Source organism: Microcaecilia unicolor, chromosome 5, assembly GCF_901765095.1.
Source record: "Microcaecilia unicolor chromosome 5, aMicUni1.1, whole genome shotgun sequence".
NCBI classification, from domain to species: Eukaryota; Metazoa; Chordata; class Amphibia; order Gymnophiona; family Siphonopidae; genus Microcaecilia; species Microcaecilia unicolor.
Window position 1 is genome coordinate 142,851,392 of NC_044035.1, and position 22,788 is coordinate 142,874,179.

Below are 22,788 nucleotides of genomic sequence, written 5' to 3' on the forward strand. Positions count from 1 at the left end.
CTTCATCTATGGATCCTGCTCTAGCAGGGTAAGCAGCAAAAGGCTATTGCCATGGACACTGATCAAGATCCTGCTCCACCAGGGGAGGGTGGCCTGGAGACCACTGCCCTGAGGATGTAACAATATTGCTGTACTATTTGCTAGGAGAGAGAATACTGAAAAGTAGAAAGCAGCACCAGCCTCCTACATGAGGACTGAAGTCAGCTCTGAGATTTCTTCTCTGTCTCCATCTGTTAGTAGCAGCCGTGTTTCATTTGTCTGGATTGGTCTGGCATGGATGATAAAGAAATGATCATTGAATGGCTTACATGTCATATCTGAGGATGAAGACCAAAGGCTAGCTATCCCTGCCAATAAAATCTTGGTAAATATGATGCATTAAACAAACACCTCCTTTATTTCCTCTCAAGGAGTGCAGGCTGGCAGCTGAAAGCTACAGACTAGCTCTTAGGAGATGTATGTGACATTTTAGCCTTGAAATCTGAAGGCACTTTGAATGGTACAAAAGCCCTATAATTCTATGCCATTTTAACTATGCTTCAGAGCTCCTACACAAATTTGGCACTAGCCCTCTAAGACTCCATGTCTGGATGTTCAGTCCCATTGTCTTCAGCAAGGGCAGTAAATGTTCCTGAAGGTTTTATCAGCATGTTCTTGGCATCAGTGCGGCTCCTTGTTTCGTGTGGTGAGCCTTCCGTAAGTACAATAAAGGTGCGTTTCCTTTTAAGTATGATAAGCGCAAAGCTTGACTTTCTGTGCATGACCCCTATGTACAAATACTGTAACTTGAAGAACTGTATTCTTACCTAGCTCTCATAGCAAACATTGTTTGAACTTGGGACATGACTTGAAACCACTGCTCTACTTCTCTGACAGGAGGAAAACAGTTACAGGAAAATAAGAGAAATTTTCTCCTAATACAAATAGCCAAATAATTTGAAAAAATATTGGATGAACAGAACCATAATGCACCTATGTCGTGGAAAATAAAACTAGCATACAGACTAGCAGATATTCAAAAATAAGGATGTACCAAAATCCCAAGTTCTGGGGTTTTGTATAAGTAATAGGCAGAAGAATAACTAAGATCGTCAGGTCACTGAAGTGTATCATGCTGTCTGAGATCTCTGGTGGGAATTTAAACATATGCGGTGTTAAGACTCTGAAGTCTTTCCAGAAACTGGTCACTTGGGTTAACTTACTTTCCTTCAGAAAAACATCCAAACATAAGCAAACAGACTACATTCATTTTTTAAAATGCGATATATTTAACATTTGAAAGATATTTGGCTCTTTTATTTCATTGAGAACAAGCAAATTTATGCTCAAAATGTTTGGTCAAACTTTCAAAAACATTGTCACAGAAATTTCTCTTGCAATCCAATCTACCTAGAAGCCCTAGGAAACTGGGGCTGTGATTATTACCTTCATGAGCTCCTGCAGGGACTCCAACTGCAAGAATTTACTTTCTGTAATCAGCTTCTCAGGGTCGCATAGCTGAGCAGAAAAAAATATGAGAGGTAAAAATTCTTCAGCTATAGCCATGGTTTAGCCAATCTATCCTACTGTACTCTAAATCATTAAACAATCTTTATGTTTGGTAAATTGTCTATAAAGATCTCCCCCAACCTTTCATATATTACAGCATATTATTGTCTCTCAGTCCCAAGTTTCACCTTTATACAGTCCAGGGCCATGCGTTTTGCCTCCTGGTTCTCTGTAGATGGTCCTCGCAGGCTGGACTGTTCTGTGCCACTAAGTGTAAGCCAGCTAACGAAGCTCAGCATGGTTGACTCACCACTAGAAACAAACATTCAGAAAACATTTCATGTCTCTATTCAAGGAAAGTAAAAACAATAAGAGGTATAACCAGGAACCCTATTTTTGTCTCAAATACAATAAAAAAACAAAACTAAACTAAATTTCCATCATCTGCTGGCACAATGTGAATATTTTGGCTATTACAGATTGAAGGCAAGGAGAAAGAAGGCTGCATCAGCAAACTGGGGCTCGTGAATGGGCACATCAGACCCGGGAAGAAGAGGAAGTGGCTCTATTGGCAGGTTTGGAATGGAGCGGGGGAGGAATTAAAATGGCTGAAGCAGATCATGGCTGGGGAGGTAGGTGGCAGGACACTCTAGGAAGGAAAGATGACGACAAATGAACCAGGCTTGGTATCTGCAATAGTGGGCCGATGATAAGAAGCAAAGACGGGTACTAGAGGCCAATAGCGCCATACTAGTGCCTGTGTTTGCTCCCGCCCGATGATCAGAGTTGGTGAGCTCTGAACGCTAACTGCATACAAACAAGGGTCTCCCACATTCATCCCTCATGATCAGCGGGCAGTGTGAAAAACAAAGGCGCTGCTACCGCTGCAAACCTTACGCCAGCTAGGAGCTGGCTTTAGGGTTTGCAAGAAAAGGAGGAATGAGGAAGACCCACTGAAGAGGTTTGGCAGATCCAGGATTTTTTCCCAGACCTGTCAAACCTAATCCCGCCCCCCCCCCCAAAAAAAAAAAAAAATACAAGAGGAATGAGGGAGACCCACTTAAGAGGTCTGACAGCTCCGGGATTTTCTCCCAGACCTGTCAAACCTAAGCCCGCCCCCCACCCCCAAAGCACAAAAACTCTGGTGGTCCAGTGGGACCACTAGGTTTCCCTCCCACCCCCCAAAACAAAAACCCTGGTGATCCAGTGGGACCACTGGATCCCCTCCCCCACCCTACAAAAATGCCCTGGTGGTCCAGTGGGACCACTATCTATCCGCCCCCTCCGGCAGCCTACCTCTCTGTGTTGTAGTAGTGGGAGGGCTACTACTCCTTCCCACCTCTTCAGGTGCCTTCCCAAAATGGTGGCGTCCTACCCTGTCTGTGCATCTTGGGATATGCTGGGCAGGGCTTAACAAATTATGGAAGTTAAGCCCCACCCAGCACATCCCAGGATATACCGGGCAGGATGGGACGCCACCATTTTGGGGAGGCGGGAGGGAGTGCTAGTCCCTCCCTCCTCCCACTACTACAACTACGGAGGGTAGGCTGCTTAGGGGGAGGGGGGCGGATAGATAGCGGTCTCACTAGACCATCAGGGCATTTCTGTTTGATGTGGGGGATGGGGGGAAGCTAACAGTCACTGGACCACCAGGGTTTTTGTGCTTTGGGGTGGGAGGGGGGAAGCTAGCGGTCCCACTGGACCACCAGGGTTTTTGTGCTTTGGGGTGGGGAACCTGGAGGTCCAATGGATCTCCAGATCTTGTGTTTTGGGGGGGGGGGGGGGGGAGGGGCAGGCTTAGGTTTCACAGATCTGGGCTGTCTGTCAAACAACTTCTACTACTACTACTTATTTTTATAGCGCTACCGGACGTACGCAGGCACAGTCCTCCTGCAGAAGTACCCCTATGATCAGAGCTAATAGTGCACATAAATTTGTATTCTAGTACCTTTTACCATAAGGGGCATTATAGCCCTGTGCTATTCCGGCGCTATTTTTAGAGCGCTGTTGGAACAGCAAGGGGCTTCTGATCATCAGCCCATAGCTTAGGTCCCGGAAAAAGTATTCAAATATTAGGTGAGCCATAACAAATTAAACAAACACTGCTAGAGGGAGTTCAGAGAAAAGAGGAAGCCTCCCTGGGTAAGTGTTACTAGATTTCACACATGTTGATTTTGGTAAAACAGGTGAGTACCTGAAGTAGCTAATGGCATGAGTAGGCATAGGAAATGGAAAGAGTGGTCCAAGATGAAAGCTGCTAATCAATATGGCAACAATTTTTTTTAATAAGGCACTCAGAAAATAATTAGTTTATATCATGGAAAGGAGAACAGTGCTGATGTCTTTGGAAAACAAACAAACAAACATTAAATCAGTAGAAAAAAATTATACAGCCATCATTCATCCTGGCTTTATCCTTTTTTTTTTTTCAATTCTCTTTATTGACATCAGTACAGTACATGCTCGGAGACCTTGAGGTCTAAGACATTCCAACAACGCTTTAGACAGCAATCCTTACATTTCAGATCAATAGTACAATCATATTTCACCCTTAAGCATGTTTGCACGACTTTTCCTTATTTTCCCCGCCTACATAATACTCACACACACGCAATCCCCCCATCCTCCCTCCCAACAGGACTCCCCTATCCCTCTTCTCCCCCCTCCCCCCCCCTGCATGGTACAACTTCTATTAATAAACCTCACTGTCGCACTACTTCTTCCAACTTTTGCCACAATAATGCATATTGTCTGTTGTCCATATTTGGGGACTGGTAATACAATGAACTCTCATCATTTGCCACTTCTGTGACCTTTGTCAACCAACAGTTGTATGGTACCAGTTCTTTGCTTGTCCAAAACTGCAATATAGTTTTTTTTCCTGCCAAAGTGGTCATATATAAGAATCTCCACTGTGGCTGAGAAAGCCCCTGCTCAATAAGAGCTGTTTGATCCCCCAGTAACAGTGTTTGATAGGACCATTCTACAACGACCTGTAGTACTGTGTTCAATATCTTAAAGATTTCATTCCATAAGGTCAACCTGGGGCATTCCAAAAAACTATGTAAAAATGTACCAATTCCGGACTGGCATTTAGGACACTTGTCCGACTCCCACAGTTTCATTCGCTTCCCCCTCTCCCCAGTGATATATGCTCTATGTAGCAATTAAACTGAGTTTCTTGCCAGTCCGCAGATTTAACAAATTCAGCTAGCGTCACAAACAGGAAATTGAACTGGGAGTGAGTATAATCTGTGTCTAACTCCATGTTCCATTTTGAGACAGCTCCCGCCTCTCTTGTCTGTTATAGTCATTTTCGTCAGCTTATACCAGGTAGATAATCTATTTCCCCCCAGGGGCATACGCAGTATCATCTCATCTAGGCCCCCATATGTCCAGGTACTCACATATTTCCCCCATATCTTTTGCCAGTAGTGTCGTGCTTGCATATAATGTAGCATATGGTTGTTGAGACCCTCCATCTCTCTTTCACTTGGGAGAACGGAAGGAAACTAGTGCCCTCGGAAGTCACCAAATGCCCCCATGTCTCACACCCATTCTCTGCCCATCTCTTGAAAACTGAGGGTCTCATACCTGCCGGGAAGTCCACCAACCCCACCGGTTTTTGAAAGGGCGATACAAAAGGGCTTCTCTCTTGCCTGGTTCTCCACCACTTCCATGCCACTCGGAGCGGGGTAAGAAAGCTAAACTGGCGGTTTGCAACAGTACCCAACCCCGGGGGCGAGTGTATTAAATTTATAAATGTGTATGGTTTACACCAATCTTCCCACCAATGGGTCGGGGTGAATTTAGAGTGGCCATTGATTCCTTCATAAATGATACGCATCAACGCGGCCATGTTGTACATACGTAGGTCGGGCAAATTAAGGCCACCCCTCCCTTGTTGAGTATCAGCACTTGATGTCCTATTCAAGCACACTTTTGTCTCCATATGAATGATCTTATAATTGACCTAAATAACCTTTCATCTTGTCTCCTAATCCAGACAGGCATTGCTTGCAGCGGATACAGCAACTTTGGCAACAGAACCATCTTAACCAATGCTATTCTCCCATATAGCGATAGGGGAGGTCCTTCCACCTCATACAAGTTTGCCGAATCTTATCAATTTGATCCAGTATATTTCTCCTATACATCACTATTGGATTAGTACTCAAACAGATACCCAAATAACGCATTGCCTGCGGCACTGGTGGGATAGGTAGATTCCCAAGCCTGGATCTATCTGGACTACCTGATAAGGAAGTAGCTCAGATTTATCACAGTTAACTCTTAGTCCTGATAGTTCCCCAAATGCTTTACCAAAAGCAATGCCTGTTCCAAATGTATGGATGCATCTTCTAAATATAGTAGAATATCGTCTGCAAATAAATTACACAGATCTCCTTCCCCCCCCCGCCTTAAGCCCCTTAAGGTTGTCGCTCTGTCTTATTTTTATCGCCAACGGCTCAATTGCCAGGAGGAACAATAGTGGCGACAGTGGGCACCCCTGTCTCGTTCCTCTCTGAAGTTCAAAACTTTCTGTTAATGTGTTGGCTTATTATATAAGGCCCTGACCCACTCAATAAATCTTCCACATATTCCATACTATCAAAGGCTTTTTCCATATCCAGTCCAGCTATCACCTCCGCCCCCTTGGTTCCCATAGGTATGGATTGCCGCCAAAGCCCTGATAAGATTCATTGAGGCATACCTGCCAGGGACAAAACCCGCTTGGTCTTCCTGGATTACCCTGGACAGAGATAGATTCATTCTACGAGCTAAGATAGCAGCTAATAATTTAACATCCTGATTTAGAAGGGATATTGGGCGATAGGACCCCACCTGCCCCGGGTCTTTTCCTGGTTTAGAGAGTAGTAATATGCGCTAAGTTTGGGTCAGATGCTCGCTATCCTCTCCTCCCGTTAAGCCATTGTATAGTTCGACCAATGGTCTATTTATATCATCCATTAAGATTTTATAAAATTCAGGTCCATACCCCTCCGGGCCCGGAGCTTTGGTCAGTTTTAATGCCTTAAATACCTTGGGGCTCATTTTCAAAGCACTTAGCCTCCCAAAGTTCCATAGAAACCTATGGAACTTAGCCTCCCAAAGTGCTTTGAAAATATGCCTCCTTGTCTGACCTTTTGCGCTGATATAGGGGTGCTTAATCTTTGCACCTGATCCTCGCTAAAGTGAGGCATATGCAAGCCCTCAAGAAAGCATCCCTCTTCACTGGATCTAGATCCCGTACCGCATATAAAGATTGATAGTATTGCACAAATTGTTTATGTATTTAGGCTTCTTGGTTATAACTCGGCCTGCATTATCCCGTATTGATGTAACTATCTGTCTCTTTCTATATGGTCGCACTAAATTTGCCATAAGCCGCCCGGCCTTATTTCCCCATTGAAATAATTTGAATCTTGATAGTATATGTCTCTTTCGGCTTTGCAGTGAGCAATTGGTCAATACATTTGCGAAGCCTCCCTAGGTTCTCCCTATGCTTTTTATCCATGCTGCCCTCGTGCCGTCTGCGTGCTTGTTGATACTCGACTGATAGCTTTAGCAGCTCTGCCTCTGTTTTTTTCTTTTTCCCCACAGTGTAAGCTAGGATATGCCCTCTCAGTACTACCTTTTCCACCTCCAAAATACGACTGGACTCACCTCCGGGGTATCGTTAAAACTCTGATATTCCTCCCACTTCTCCTTCAAGTAAGCTCTAAACACGACATCTCTATATAGAGATGGGGAGAACTTCCACACCCGTTCCGTTCCCCCCGCTGTATGTTCTATAGAGCATGATATAGCAGAATGGTCCGACAATGTTATCCAAAATTTGTGCTCTCCTCACCCCCGGGAATAGTGACTGCGACATCAGAAAATAATCTATTCTTGAATATGTGTTATGTGGTGGGGAAAAAAACGTGAAATCTGTGTCATGTGGGTGTAAGATTCTCCATGGATCTATCAACCCTAGTTGATGTGTCAAAAAATTAACCCCTTTGTGTTCCCAGACCTTTTAGATTTAGCTGGTTTACAGTCAATGGTTGGGTCCGCATAGGTATTAAGGTCACCCCCCCCAAAATCATCTGGTAATCTGGATACATTGCCACCTTTGCCACTATGTCTGAAAAGAATTTATGGTTATATACATTAGGTCCATATAGATTACAGAAGCAGATCTTGCGACCCCACAGTTCTCCCAAAATTATTACAAACCTTCCCTCCTTATCTTGTAGCACCTTGTGTATGGCAAGGGGTAGCTGTTTGTGTATTAATATGGCAACACCCCGTTTTCTACTAGTGTAAGATGAATACACCACCTCCCCCACCCACCCTCTCTTCAGTTTCAAATGTTCATTATTAGACAAATGTGTTTCTTGGAGAAAGGCGATATCCGCCCCCTCTCTTCTCAACCAGGACAAGATTTTAGTACGTTTGACCGGGGAGTGAACACCATCTACGTTCAACGATATAAACTTCAAGTTAACCATAACCCCTGCCGCTTACAATGGTCCGCAGATTACTCTTGCTTGTATTCCAGTAGGCCCCCCAGCTAGGCCCACCGGAAACACTGTGCTCTATTAGTGCATTACCACTCCCGCGACCCCCCCCTCCTATCCCATGCAGGCGGCCTACCCCCCCACCCCCCTCCCTCCCTTCTGCTCCCCTCCCCCCTCATTCACACAATCCCCACCTACCCGTCCCTCCTGCCCCCCTTCCCCTTAGAATCCTCCTCTACATCATCCTTCCCCTTCCCACAACCAAACAGCAAGAAGTAGATAACCCGTTCCCCCCGGCATCTCTGCCCAAACAAACACCCCTTACCCTCTTAACTGAACACCCTTAAGAGAAACAGCAAACCAATCAACATATACATATCGTCCTTAGAAGCTGCGGAGGTCAAATTTCTTAGCAGTACTTAAAAGCTCGACATCCTTCACTTCAGTTCTGGGCAAGCCGCCACTGCACATCATCGCCAACTCCATGTTTACTGCAACTTCCAACTTGCTTGATAGCGGCTTTGTGCACCCAGAGACACCAGGTAACATCCAACTTTTTACAGGAGCAGAAGGCACACAATCCTTTCCTGTCAGTTCTTAACATTTATAAGTGGCCCTTTACTCATGTTAGTAGGCCAACGGTGTCCCTGTCCATGCCTTTCCAACTAGGCTCTGATTATACTGGGAGTAAACAAGAAAAATGCAAACCAGAATTAACCTCAGGAACACGTTTCCATCATCAATTATTCTCCCTTGGCTCCTCTCTGTTCAAGCTCTCCAAAAACGCTTTGGCTTCCGCCGGCTCCTGGAACATCAAGGACTTCCCTCCGTGCCACACTCTTAGTTTTGCCGGGTATAAAAGCATAAACTTAATACCCTTGCTGTAGAGCTGGGTGCACGTTGGAGCCATTGCTCTCCGAAGTTGCGCCACCGACGAAGAGTCGTTGAACAGCATGATCTTATGTCCCTCATATTCCAACTGCAGATGTTTGGATCGGCCTTGTTTCAACAGCATTTCTTTCTCAGCTGGTATAGTGTGCAATTGCTGTTCTAGGTTTGTTGTCGCCTTCCTTCCGGGCCCCTATCCGGTGCGCTCAGTCGCATTGCCATGTGCCAGTTCCTCCTTCTAGGCCCAAATGTAATGGCAGCCAGACACTGAAGAATTTGTACAGATCCCCATCTTTCACTACCTCCGGTAGCCCTACAACCCGCAAATTATTGCGGCGGTTCCTGTTCTCTTGCTCCTCCACTTGTTCTTTAAGTGCTGCTGCTTCTTTTTGTAAAGTGGCGATCTGCAGTGCCATGCCGCTCGTTGTATCCTCTTGAGCGAGCACGCGTTGCTCCACTTCCGTAAGTCTGCGAGCCTGCGTATCAAACTTTTCATTTATTTCCTCGACAGCAGAGTGGATTTTATTTAATTGATCTTCCAGCGCCGCAGTCACTGTCGCGGAGATCTCTCGTGCCCATTCGCCCACATTTTTCTCTGGCCCTGGTGAGGAAGCTGGGGTCAGCGCCATCTTGCTGGCTCTCGACGCGGGAGCGCTCTTGTTTTTTATGGCGCCCTGGTTCCATGCGGGCATACCGTTTAAACCCGTACAACAGCTGTACTCAAACGCTTTTTTGTGTGTTCTCCAACCCCTCACGCTACCTCTTAGCCCATCGGGGTGTTGAAAAAGGTTTTAAAAGCAGGTTTTTGCGAAGAATTCGGGAGAGCTCACCCTTCCTGCTGCTGTTCAGGAAGCAGTCATCACGTGACCCCCTGGCTTTATCCTAAGGCAATCTTTAGAAACAAGAATACCACCATGAGTTGGCTACTTAACTTCCCTATCTAACAGAAACGTTTTCAGCTGATATGGTTCAAATATCGATTATCAGGAAGAGAGATCAAACATTTAGCGCGAAACTTAAGGAAAAACAGTAACAAATCTTTATATAAGGAAAGAAAACAAAATGAAAGAGAAATAGGAAGCCGAAATGGTTCTCCGAACAAGTGGCTGAAAAATAAAAGGGTAAAAGAGGCTGCATTCAAGAAATACAGAAGAACGCAACAAGAGGACAACATAAAAGATTACCAAATTAAACTCAAAGAAACAAAGAGGAGAAATATAGCTAGCAAAGCACAGGTGGAAATAAAAACAGCTAAAGATATAACGAGAGGTGACAAGATCTTTTTCAGATACATTGGGGAAAAGGAGAACGGCTAGAAATGGAATTGTAAGACTGAAAGATGTTAAGAACAGATATGTGGATAGTGATGAGGATAAAGCAAATGTATACTTCACAAAGGCAAATCTTTCAGAAGAACTGCATTCAGCAGCCAAGGTAATATTTGGGAATGGAGTGGATATTGCACCGTTTACAGAAGAAAGCATTTATAAACAACTTGAATATCTGAGGGTGGACAAAGTTATGTGACCAGAATACTGAGGGAGCTCAGAGAAATCCTGGCAACATCTCTTAAGGATTTATTTAATAGATCTTTAGAGATGGGAAAGGCTCCGCAGGATTGGAGATCAGCAGATGCGGTCCTTCTTTCACAAAAGCAGTAACAGGGAATAAGTGGAAAAACTAGAGGCCAGTAAAGCTTCACACTGGTGGTAGGAAAAACAATGGAACTGCTGCTGAAGCAAAAGATAGCTAACTTTCTAAAATCCAATGGGTTGCAGGATCCAGGGCAATATGGTTATAACAAAGGAAAATCCTTCCAAATGAATCGGATTGATTTCTTTGACTGCGTGACCAAAGAATTGGATAAAGACATGCTTGGATTTTAGCAAAGCTCCTTTGATACAGTTCTTCACAGAAGACTCATGAATAAGCTGAAAGGGCTGAACTTAGGACCCAAAGAAGTGAACTGGATTGGAAATTGGTTGACCGACAGATGACAGAGGGTGGTGATAACAGAATTTGCTTGGCGGACAGGAAAGTGAGTAGCGGAGCGCCTCAGGGACCAGTACTGGGGCTGATTCTGTTTAATATATTCGTAAGAGACATTGCTGAAGGTTTAGAAGGAAAACTTTGCCTTTTTTGCAAATGACACGAAGATCGTCAACAGAGTGGATACCGCAGAGGGAGTAGAAACTATGAGACAATATCTCCAAAAATTAGAAGAACGGTCAAAAGTCCAGCAGTTAAAATTTAATATGAAGACGTGCAGAGTGATGCACTTGGGATGCAGAAATCCAAAGGTGTATGAGATAGGAAGTGAGAGATTAATAAGCACAGATCAGGAAAGGGACCTGGGGTGATGGTGTCTGGGGATTTCAAGGAGGTAAAACAATGTGACAAGGTGGTGGCCACAACCAAAAGGATACTAGGCTGCATAGAGAGGGGTATAAGCAGCAGATGAAAGGAAGTGTTGATGCCCCACTTAAGTATTATGTTCAGTTTATGAGACCGTATCTCACCAAGGACATAAAAAACCTTTTAGCAGTTCAGATAAAAAAGCGAAGAAAATGGTATGGGTTTCAGTCACAAGATGTATAAGAAGAGATTCAATGACTCAAAGATGTATATCCCAAAGGAAAGGAGAGAGGTGTGATATTATACAGACGTTCAAATACTTGAAAGGAATTATTACACAAACAAATCTTTTTCAGAGATAGGAAGACAGTAGAACTAGAGGACATGAACTGAGGTTGTGGGGGGGGGGGGGAGGGGGGGATTTAGACTCAAGTTCATCAGAAAGTATTTTTTCTTGGAGAAGGTGGTAGATGCCTGGAATGTCCTCCCACAAGGAGTGGTGGAGATGAAAACAGTCCAAACAAAAAAAAAACAGCACCACGGGCCTTTAAAAATGGAACACAGTTCTTTAATGAATGAGCCTTGACAAAAAGACCCGACACGGGCCGTGTTTCGGTGACTTTCTGTATCAAAATGGATGTTTCTTCATCCATTTTGATACAGAAAGTGAAAGTGCCTTGGTGCTTTGTAGCTCTTATACATGAGACGTGGGGACCCCTGACGCAGGTGCTAGTCACCGAAACACGGCCCGTGTCGGGTCTTTTTGTCAAGGCTCATTCATTAAAGAACTGTGTTCCATTTTTAAAGGCCCGTGGTGCTGTTTTTTTTGTTTGGACTTTAGTTTGTACTTTGTTCCCTCTCTTTTGTTACACACAGGAGATGAAAACAGTAACAGAATTCAAAAATGCATGGGATAAACACAAAGGAATCCAGTATGGAAAGAGAACAGAACCAAAGAAATTTAGCGGTACTTAGATAGCAACTCCAGTAATTGGAAAATAAAGTCAGTGCCAGGTAGACTTCTATAGTCTGTTCCCTGATTATGACTGGACAGATCTGGATGGGCTGAAGTGGAGTTTTGATGGCAGCTCCAGTAGTTGGGTAACATCGTCACTACCAGGCAAACTTCTACAGTCTGTGCCCTGAAAATAGCAAGGACAAATTGAGATCAAGTATGCATATGTAATATTGCATCATACCATATGCTATGTGTTTATCTTGTTGGATAGACTGGATGGACTGTACAGATTTTTATCTGCTATCATCTACTATGATATTTTGCTGGGAGATGTGATGCCTTAAAGCTTGAGACAGAAGAGAATTTGTAGGATTACAGATAAAAATCTGTTTTAGTTTCATTAATAAAGCAAACACTAGTTAGTAACTTGCTTGAATAGTGTAACATTATTTTCCCTTAGTTTCAATTTAATTGTTAGAACCCAAGAGCAGTAAATCAAACAATAAAAAATAAATAGGTATTAGATACTTATTGAGGCTACATCAATTTTTCCTTAGTTTAGTCTTCTTTCCCACCCAGCCATTCCAGCCATCTCTCAAATTTTAGTCAATTATCCCAATAAAGAAGACAAGAGGGAAATTTGTCACTACCCGGTATTTTCATCAGGAAGTGATTTGCCCTAAACAACAATTTATTTGCAGTTTGGTGAGAAGCAAACAAAAATATACCAAATCTTAAAATCCTCCATATTACTTTAGTATCTGTATCACCTTTTAAATTTAAATAACTATAGAAAGCCACTGCTTATTCCTAGAAGTAGGTAGCATGGAACCTTGCTACTTTTGGGGATTCTGCCAGACACTTGTCAACTGGCTTTTGACAATGCTGGAAGCAGGTCGCTGGGCTAGATGGACCTTTGGTCTGACCCAGTATGGTAATCTTATGTTCTTAACTCACTAATACTAAGATGCAGACAGCAGTCCAGCAGCAAGAGGGATATTATCTGGTCTTTTTGCATTGAGTATCAAATGTATGATTATCTGCCATTTGTCAAGATGTCATGTGTGTGGCACTCAGTGCAAAGAGCTGCTTGCTCTCAGAGAACGAATCTGATCTATTGAAGCTGGAGGGCTTGGAAGAGATCATCTATATGCAAGACACAGTAGAGAAATCCCATCCCTAGTCTGGTAGCCTCTCTGCTGCCCTGAAGGAGGGAGGTCACCTAAAAAGGCCTGTTTCCAGGACCTGCCCTCCAGGGGATGCAATATCCTCCAGCACTGAGGATGTACCTCCAGGGACTTCTGCCAAGGAAAGAAGGGTTAAGGAAAGCCATTTTAGTTGGTGATTCAATTATTAGACATGCAGATAGACTGGATGGCTGGTAGATGTGAAGACTGTTTGCTCACTTGCCTGCCTGGTGCAAATGTGACAAACTTCATGTTTCACCTTGATAAGGATTTAGAGGGTTCTTGGAAGAAGCTGGCTGTCTTGGTACTAGTGGGTACCAACAACATAGGAAAGTGTGGGAGGAAGGTTCTGGATAGACTGCCTTCTGTGGTACTACCAAACAGTTTACATATTACACATAGGTATTGTCTCTCCCTCCCTAGTGGGCTTCACAATCTTAAGTTTTGTACCCACGCAATGGATGGTTAAGCAACTTGCCTGGGTCAAAGAAGCCACAGTGGGAATTGAACCTGGATTCTCTGGTTCTCAGCCTACTGCACTAACCATTAGGGGAAGGTGGGAAAAGTCTAGGTGAGTGTTTCAATACATCCAGTCAATATTGCCTCCCCCACCCACTCCCAGCTATGGTTGCTGGTGTTTTGTTTTGTGGGTGTCCTCCATTGGGGAAACATGCAAAGGAAGAGCTAAGCCGCTAACCATGTCCATGCAAATAATGACTGGATCAATGGATAAGCACTACTACTTCTATGCAAACTCCAAATCTTCAGACTGGGTCTCTGAACCCCACCTACCAAATGATTCTAATCCCTTCCTCCTGTAAAATGGATGTTAGAGGTTATGCTAATTTGTCTGGTGTACTTTACCTAAGTAGTACCAAAAGCAGTATCCTTTCACTGGGGCCTCAGCATCCTGGTACTGTCGCACTGCAGAATGTTGTTTTCAAGGACATTTGGGAATTGGTGTCCAGAAAATAATCATTTCCTAGAAAACTGTGAATTAATGTAATTTTGTTTTGAAGAAACAGCAGTTGCCCTCACTGAACACTCCAACTGTTTAGAGTTGTTGTGTAGTTGGGTTGTAGCCATGAAAACGTGAGTTGCCTCTATACAAAATGTGGGCACTACAGCCATTAAGGATAGCCTTAACCTATATAATGAGACTGAGGCAACAGAAAATTTGGTTAGAGGGAATAATCTGTTTTTTTTTTTAAATTTCCCCAAATTGGTTATCATCATCAGGAGGGCTGAAGATTTTTACTGCAGAACAAATTGCTTTTTAGAAATATTACATTTTGATTCAGACTTTAGTGCAGTTGGGAAACTGACAGTGGAGCAGATATCTTTGTTTCTCTACTGGGAAGGAAGATCTATCTTTTTTGGACGACTCCCAGAATAATATTTCTGATCATGCTACCTTCTTGGCAATCTTTTCTTCTAAAGCAGACAAGAAGTTGGTGTTAAATATGATTTTAATAATAAACATTTGTTATTTGGTGGACAAAAACTTTAAATGTTTCTGTCTCATGTACTACTCAGTTGAGCAGAAGAACTTTCTTTCTTTTGAAACCAAATTTTACAAAGGGGCAACTCTTTTATACGATTCCCCTCTGTTTAGTTTCTAAGAAGGAAGTTAGTATTAGGACATCATAAAACATTTACTGCTGATGAATTCTTCCTTCTACCCTTAGGGTTGTAGATTTGGGAGTTGTAAGTGTGGTGTAAAAATTTGGGATCTAGTGATATAATGAGAAGTCTTTTTGTTCCTCGTTTTCTGATAAAATTGCTCATCTGTTCTACTGTCTTTTTGATGGTGATCTATATGGTTTCAGAATCCAAAGAGGAGTGGGAACAGAACCAGGCTCTTCAATGACAGAAAGGAAACAATCAAATTTCAAAATTCAATTTATTGTAGACTCTACAAGGTACCCTGTTTCGGCACAACAAGCGCCTTCCTCAGGAGTATTAATATTTTGTCTCAGGAATTACTTAAAGCATATCGGATAGAGTCGCTTGTTCCTACAGCGCATTAGCGACATCTAGTCCTACACTCTCCATTTATCATGTAAAGGTCTTTTTAAAGACCAGAACATTATCAACAAGTGACTCTATCCGATATGCTTTAAGTAATTCCCTGAGACAAAGTATTAGATTCTTGAGGGCCTGGTGAAAAGGTACGTGAAGGAGGAAGTTAGAGCTAAAAGAACATCTTTCAAAACATGGAAAAAGTACCTGAATAAAAAAACAACCAGGAAGCAGCATAAGCACTAGCAAGTTAGATGCAAAGCATCGAGAATGGCTAAAAGAGAATTTGAAAGAAGCCTGCCGTAGAAGACGAACCTTTTCAATTACATTAGAAGCAAGGAAAAGGATATAGCAGAATTATAGACACTACAAAGAATGGGTGACCACAATAATTAGGGCATAGAACTCTTCTCTTACAAAGAAAGATTAACGAGAGTAAGGCTCATCAGCTTGAAAGAGATGGTTGGAGGGGAGGGTGGGGGGTATGATAGAGATTTACAAAATCCTGAGTGGAGTAGAATGAGTAAACGCGAATCGTCTGTTAACTCTTTCAGAAAGTTCAAAGTCTAGGGGGCATGCCATGAAGTTACTTTTAAACAAATAGGAGAAAATAATTTTTTTACTTAAAGCATAGTTAAGCTCTGGAAATCACTGCCAGAAGATGTGGTATAAAAGCAGATCAAGGGAAAGCCACTACTTATCCTGGGGGTCAGTAGCATTGAAATCTTGACAATTCTTGGGATTCTGCCAGGCACGTGTGACCTGGTTTGGCCACTGTTGGAAAGAGAATACTGGGCTAGATGGATCTTTGGTCTAACCCAATATGGCAAGTCTCATGTCAAAATGAAACACTGAAACATGACAGCAGATAATGGCCAAACAGCACACCCAGTCTGCCCATCCTCAGTAACCACTAACTCTTCCTTTCCTAAGGGATACCACATGCTTGCTCCACACTTTCTTTTTATTTATTTATGCAATTTTTAAATTTCACAAGTGTTAATCTTGTTACAAGGAACACAGAGTACATATGTGAGACAAACATGATATAGGAATATAAAAAAAGAAAAGAAATGAAGGTATTTAAATTAACTCACAGTGTCTCTTCCTTAGACCACAATACTAGAAGGGGGGGGGGGGTCTAAAACAGATTCAGGGAAGCCTAATATGAAACAATATATAGGAAAGGCTCAAAGCCCTATCAACCACCACCTTATATTTACTATACTGGTGTTATGTCTCAACTATCTTTTTCAGATTTATGAACTCTCTTAGTTGATTCAGTACAAAGCACACATACTTCATACGCTGAAATTTAACAATACATTTGCTATGGGTAGACTAATAAAAAGTTGCCCCCTGGGGTAGAAGTACTATGTGTTAGTTTAGCCACATGGGGGGAAAATATCAGACGTTCATACATGATGATGTTAACTTTCCTTCTTAAGTTTTGAATAAAAATGATTGAAACATAAAAAAAAGTTGCCCCCAATGACCTCATTTCTTCTCTCAGTTCTAGGAATTGCTTCCTTCTTGTTGTGTTATTTTTGTAACATCTGGAAAGATCCATAATTTCTGACCACAAAACTTTTGCTGAGTATTTTTGAAGTATAACTTTAGAATTGCATTAAAGTCTTGTTCAAATACAAAACATATCAAAAGAGTAGCTCTTTTTGTTACCTCAGATAATGAATCTTCCAGAATTAATGAAATATCTTTCAATTCCTCGGAGGTTTTCTAATTCCATAGCTCCAGGAATCCCTTCTTGGCTTTTCTTACAGGCAGGAAAAAAATCTTATTTATTGGAGGAATATTTTGAGGAGAAAATTTCAAATTTTCAACAAGGAATTTTTTTTAATAATTCCAAAGGTGAGATTCCTGTCGGTTTGGGGAAATTCAGAATCCTCATGTTCAATCGTCGATTATCAATTTTTAATTTGTTCACTCTTTGATGAATACTTGTATTATCTTTCATTACCACTAAACATTGTCTTTGATTTTTACAACTTCATCCTGAGAACTCTTTACTTGGTCTTTAAAGTCTTGTTTCAACTTTTCCACTGATTAGAAAGTTGGTCAATGGTGGAAACAAGGTTGTTTGTTTTCTGAATAGAGTTTATAATCAGGGCTTGCATTTTTTTCCATAGCCTGCCAAACAGTGTCGAGCGTTACACCTTGGGAGGGTCAGATAACTTTTCCCTCCTAAGCTGACTTCAACTGCCATTTTTCAATTCCAAGGAAGGGCCCCCTCCACTGACCCTCAGTCTTCCTGACCTCCGGGGGATGTAGGACAGCATTCTCCTCTTGGGGCAGGACAAGGTGGATTACCAGCCTCCGGAGGAGACAAAGAGATCTCCCATTCCAATGACGCTGGGCTCCCTGTCCCCACGTCAAGCGGAACTACTCCTCTGGTTTCCTCGGGTGGACGCCGAACTACAAAGCCATCCAGTGTTCGCTGTCCAGGGAAGATGTACGAGCCTGAGAGGGCAAGGCTCTATCAGTTCCCTTTCGCTTAGAATGTGGCATATCATAGAAAAATAAGGTAATATCTTATAACAGCAAACTCCCTGATGGTCTCGCTACACTCGGCGTGTCGGCACCATCTTGACTCCGCCCCCCACCCACACTTTCTTAAATTCTGACACAGTCCTCATCTCCACAACTCCACTAGGAGGCCATTCCATGCATCAACTACCCTTTCGGAGAAAGTATTTTCTTACATTCTTCCTAAGTCTATTCCTCCTTAACTTCATCGTATGCACCCTCTTACCAGAGTTTTCCTTCATTTAAAAAAGCTTTCCAGGAATTTGGACCGGATTGGCCACTGTTGGAAACAGGATGCAGGCTTGATGGACCTTTGGTCTTTCCCAGTATGGCAATACTTATGTACTTATGCCTCCTGTATATTGACACCACTGAGGTATTTAACATCTCTATCATATCCCCTTCTCTTTCACCTCTCTTCCAGCGTATACATAAGCCTGTCCCTATGTTTTATGACAGAAACCACTTACTAATTTTGTAGCCACCCTCTGGACCGACTCCATCCTGTTTATATCTTCCATCTGTGTGGTCTCCAGAATTGCACGCAGTATTCTAAATGGGGTCTCCTCACCAGAAACTTATATAAGGGCACTATCACCTCTTTTTTTTTTTCCTGCTTGTCATCCCTTTCCTTATGTACCAAAGCATCTTTCTGGCTTGGCAGTCGCCTTTTCTACCTGTTTAGCCACCTTAAGGACATCAGACACAATCAACCCCAAGTCCCGCGCTTCTTTCATACAAAGAAGCACTTCACCCCTATATTGTACCGTTCCCTTGTATTCTTGTACCCCAAGTGTATGACCCTGCATTCCTTAGCATAAATCTTAGTTGTCAATTATCAGACCATTCTTCAAGCTTCACTAGACCCTTCTTCATACCATTCACACCTTCGGGGGTATCCACCTTACCAAAGCGTTTGGTCCATCTGCAAAGAGACAAAACCATACTAGACAGTCCTTCTGAAACTCATGAAGATGTTAAAAACAGCTGGCCCGAGGACCGAACCCTACAGTACACCACTGATAACATCCCTTTCCTTAGAGGAAGCTACCCTCTCTGTCTCCTCCCATTTAACTAGTTTTTAACCCAGTCAGTCACTTCAGGTCCCATACCAAGGGCACTCCGTTTATTTATCAGTTGTCTGTGTGGAATCGTGTCAAAGGCTTTACTAAATCCAAGTACACTACATCTAGCGTCCCTCCCACGTCCAACTGTTTGGTCACCCAGTCAAAGAAATCAATCAGGTTCACTTGCTATAACCTGCCTCTAGTGAAGCCATGCTGCCTTGGGTCCTGCAGTCCATTCGATTTAAGAGACCTCATGATCCTCCACTTTAGAAGTGTTTCCATTAGTTTATTTTATTATTCATGACATTTATACCCCACATTAGCCCGAAACAGACCCAATGTGACTTACAAACAAACAATAAAGTGAATAAAACATAATATGTACAGAATATAACACAAATTATAATAAGTTCAAGAAGCAAATTAATACATGTGCAGTAAGTAACCAGGGATTTAGACAATCTCAAGGACAAACAAATAATTAAGTGTGGATAGGTGACAGCACAATTAGGGGGGAATGGCTTGGAACAGTTCCACCACTTAATCCTGCCAGAATTACCCAGTCACGCAGAATTCAATATTTCCACGCAGAATCCACAAAGAACAAACCCATCCGCTGCTCAGTTGACCTACCACCCACCCGCTCACCCGACTCTCCACCCACTGCTGTCTGACCTACCTGTGCATTCCCTGGTGGTGTAGTGGCCTCTTCAGGGGGGAAGGGGGAGGGGAGAGCAGGAAAGAACCCCACTTTTCTTGCCCCGCTGCTGCGGCTCTCTTATTGGTGCCGTGCTTTTTCAAAATGGCCGCCCAGACTTCAAGCGGTAATCTCATGAAACTACCACTCAAAGTCTCAGTTGCCATGGGAAAAGCAAGGCGCTAGCAAGACATCAATGGCAGCGGAGTTGAAAAGAGTGGGGTTGTTTCCTGCCCCCGAAGAGTACTCCCGCTGTAGCACCTACTCCTACCTCAAGCGAATGCGGGAGTGTCTGGAGGGAGCGGCTGTAAAACAAAAATAAAAGGGGGGGGGGCATGTTGTGGGTGGCTGGTAAAAAGAAAAAAAAGGATGCTGGGATGGGAGGGGGCTATGAAAAGGGTTGCTGTGGGTAGGAGGGAGGGGGGCTGCAAAAAATCTTGTGTACAGAACTTGCAAACTTAGTGCGCAGAATTTTGAATTTTTTTGGCGCAGAATTCTAGCAGGAGTAATCACTTCTATTCAGATTCCAGAGCAGTGGGGGTGTTGTGCAACTGGCAGCCTATAGAAAGAGAAAGAAGGGAAGGGATGAGCCTAGAGCAGAGAAAAGCCACAATGCTCACTAATCCTGTTTCTCATCTTTTGTGGCTCCTGATCTTGGCTCCACAGTTTCACTTCCTTTTTGTCTACTAAAAGCTCTGGTATTAGCCAACTATATTTATTTTTATTTTATTTCTGCATATTTATCCCACATTTTCCCACCTATAGGAAGGTTCAATATGGCTTACAAGAGTCTGGTGTAAATTGGTTACAGTTTGAATAGAACAAGGTTACAATTTATATAGAACGATAAGATAACAGTTGGTCTTGACTTTGACAGGCTTTGTATGTTTATAGTTGCCATGTCTTATTTATCTGATTTTCAGCTTTTACACTGAATCCTGCTCAGGATGCCCAATGAATCATAACAGTAGCCATACTGGGTCAGACCAATGGTCCATCTAGCCCAGTATCCTGCTTCCAACAGTGGCCAATCCAGGTCACAAGCACCTGGCAAAAACCCAAATCGTGGCAACACTCCATAATTTAAATCCCAGGGCAATTAATTTGCTTCCCAGTCTCAGTAGCAGACTATGGACCTTTCCTCCAGGAACTTGTCTAAACTTTTTAAAACCCAGATACGCTAACCGCTGTTACCACATCCTCCGGGAAAGAGTTGCAGAGCTTAACTTTTCGTTGAGTGAAAAATATTTCCTCCTATTTGTTTTAAAAGTATTTCAATGTAACTTCCTCGAGTGTCCCCTAGTCTTTGTACTTTTGAAACGAGTAAAAAAAAAAATAGATTTACTTCTATTCGTTCTACACCACTTAGAATTTTGTAAACGTCAATCATATCCCCACTCATTCGTCTCTTTTCCAAGCAGAACAGCACTAAACTCTTTAGCATTTCCTCATATGAGAGCAGTTTCATCCCCTTTTATCATTTTGGTTGCTCTTCTTTGAACCTTTTCTAATTCTGCTACATCTTTTTGAGATATGGCGACCAGAACTAAATGCAATACTCAAGGTGCGGTCGCACCATGGAGCGATACAGAGGCATTATACTATTTTCGGTCTTATTCACCATCTTTTCCTACTAATTCATAGTATCCGGTTTGCCTTTTTTGGCCATCACCGCACACTGCGCAGAAGATTTCAGCATATTATCTACAACACCTAGATCTTTTTCTTGAGTGCTGACCCCCAAGATGGACCCTAGCATCAGGTAACTATAACTCAAATTATTCTTTCCAATGTACATTACCTTGCATTTGTCCACATTAAATTCCATCTATTTGGAAGCCCAGTCTTCCAATTTCCTAAAGTCTTCCTGCAATATTTCACAGTCCGCACGTGTTTTAACAACCTTGAAAAGTTTTGTGACATCTGCAAATTTAATCAACTCACTCGTTGTTCCAATTTCCATCATTACAAATAGCACCGGCCCCAGTACAGATCCCTGCGGCACTCCACTGTTCACCCTCCTCCACTAAAATGACTATTTAACCCTACCCTCTGTTTTCTGTCCAATAACCAATTCCTAATCCACACCAGAACCTTGCCTCCTATCCCATGATTCTAACTTTCTCAGAGTCTCTCATGAGGAAATTTATCAAACGTTTTCTGAAAATCCAGATACTCTACATGAACCAGCTCACCTTTATCTGCATGCTTATTCACACCTTCAAAGAAATAAAGTAAATTGGTGAGGAAAGACTTCCCTCGGTTGAACCCATGCTGACTGTCCCATTAAACCATATTTGTCTACGTGTTCTGTAATTTTATTTTTTATGTTTCCACTATTTTACCTGGCACCGACGTCAGGCTTACCGGTCTGTAATTTCCCGAATCACCCCTACAACCCTTTAAAAAATCGGCGTCACATTAAGTCACCCTCCAACCTTCAGGTACTACAGACAATTTTAAAGAGAGGTTACATACTATTAACAGCAGATCAGCAATTCCATGTTTGAGTTCTTTGAGTACCCTTGGATGTATGCCATCTGGTCCAGGTGATTTACTACTCTTTAATTGTCAATTTGGCTCAGTACATCTTCCAGGTTCACCGTTATTTCTTTCAGTTCCTCTGTAACATCATCACCGTTGAAACCATTTCTGGTACAGGCAGATCTCTTACATCATCTTCCGTAAAGGCTGAAGCAAAGAATTCATTCAGTTTCTCCAACATGGCTTTGTCCTTTGAGTGCTCCTTTTTAATCCTTTGTGATCCAATGGTCCCATGCATTCCCTCACAGGTTTTCTGCTTCTGATATACCTGAAAAAGTTGTTACTGTGAGTTTTAGCCTCTGTGGCAAGTTTCTCTTCATATTCTCTTTTAGTCTTCTTTATTAATGCTTTGCATCTGACTTACCAGTACTTACGTAGCTTCTTATTTTTATCATTTGGGTTCTTTTTCCATTCTTTAAAGGACATCTTTTGGCTGTAATAGCCTCTTTCACCTTTTAACCATGCTGGCTGCTGTTTTCTCTTCTTTCCACCTTTGCAAATACGGTGAAATACATCTGATCTGGCCTTCCAA

General features: G+C 42.7%; 1 protein-coding gene across 1 annotated transcript in view; it reads right to left on the reverse strand.

The window, feature by feature from the left end:
* Window positions 1-22,788, reverse strand: part of GBF1 (golgi brefeldin A resistant guanine nucleotide exchange factor 1) — a 573,313-nt gene that overhangs the window by 126,692 nt on the left and 423,833 nt on the right. Inside the window, 2 exon segments of the mRNA XM_030203372.1 lie at window positions 1,426-1,497; window positions 1,677-1,800. Coding sequence (XP_030059232.1) covers window positions 1,426-1,497; window positions 1,677-1,800 — 196 coding nt within the window.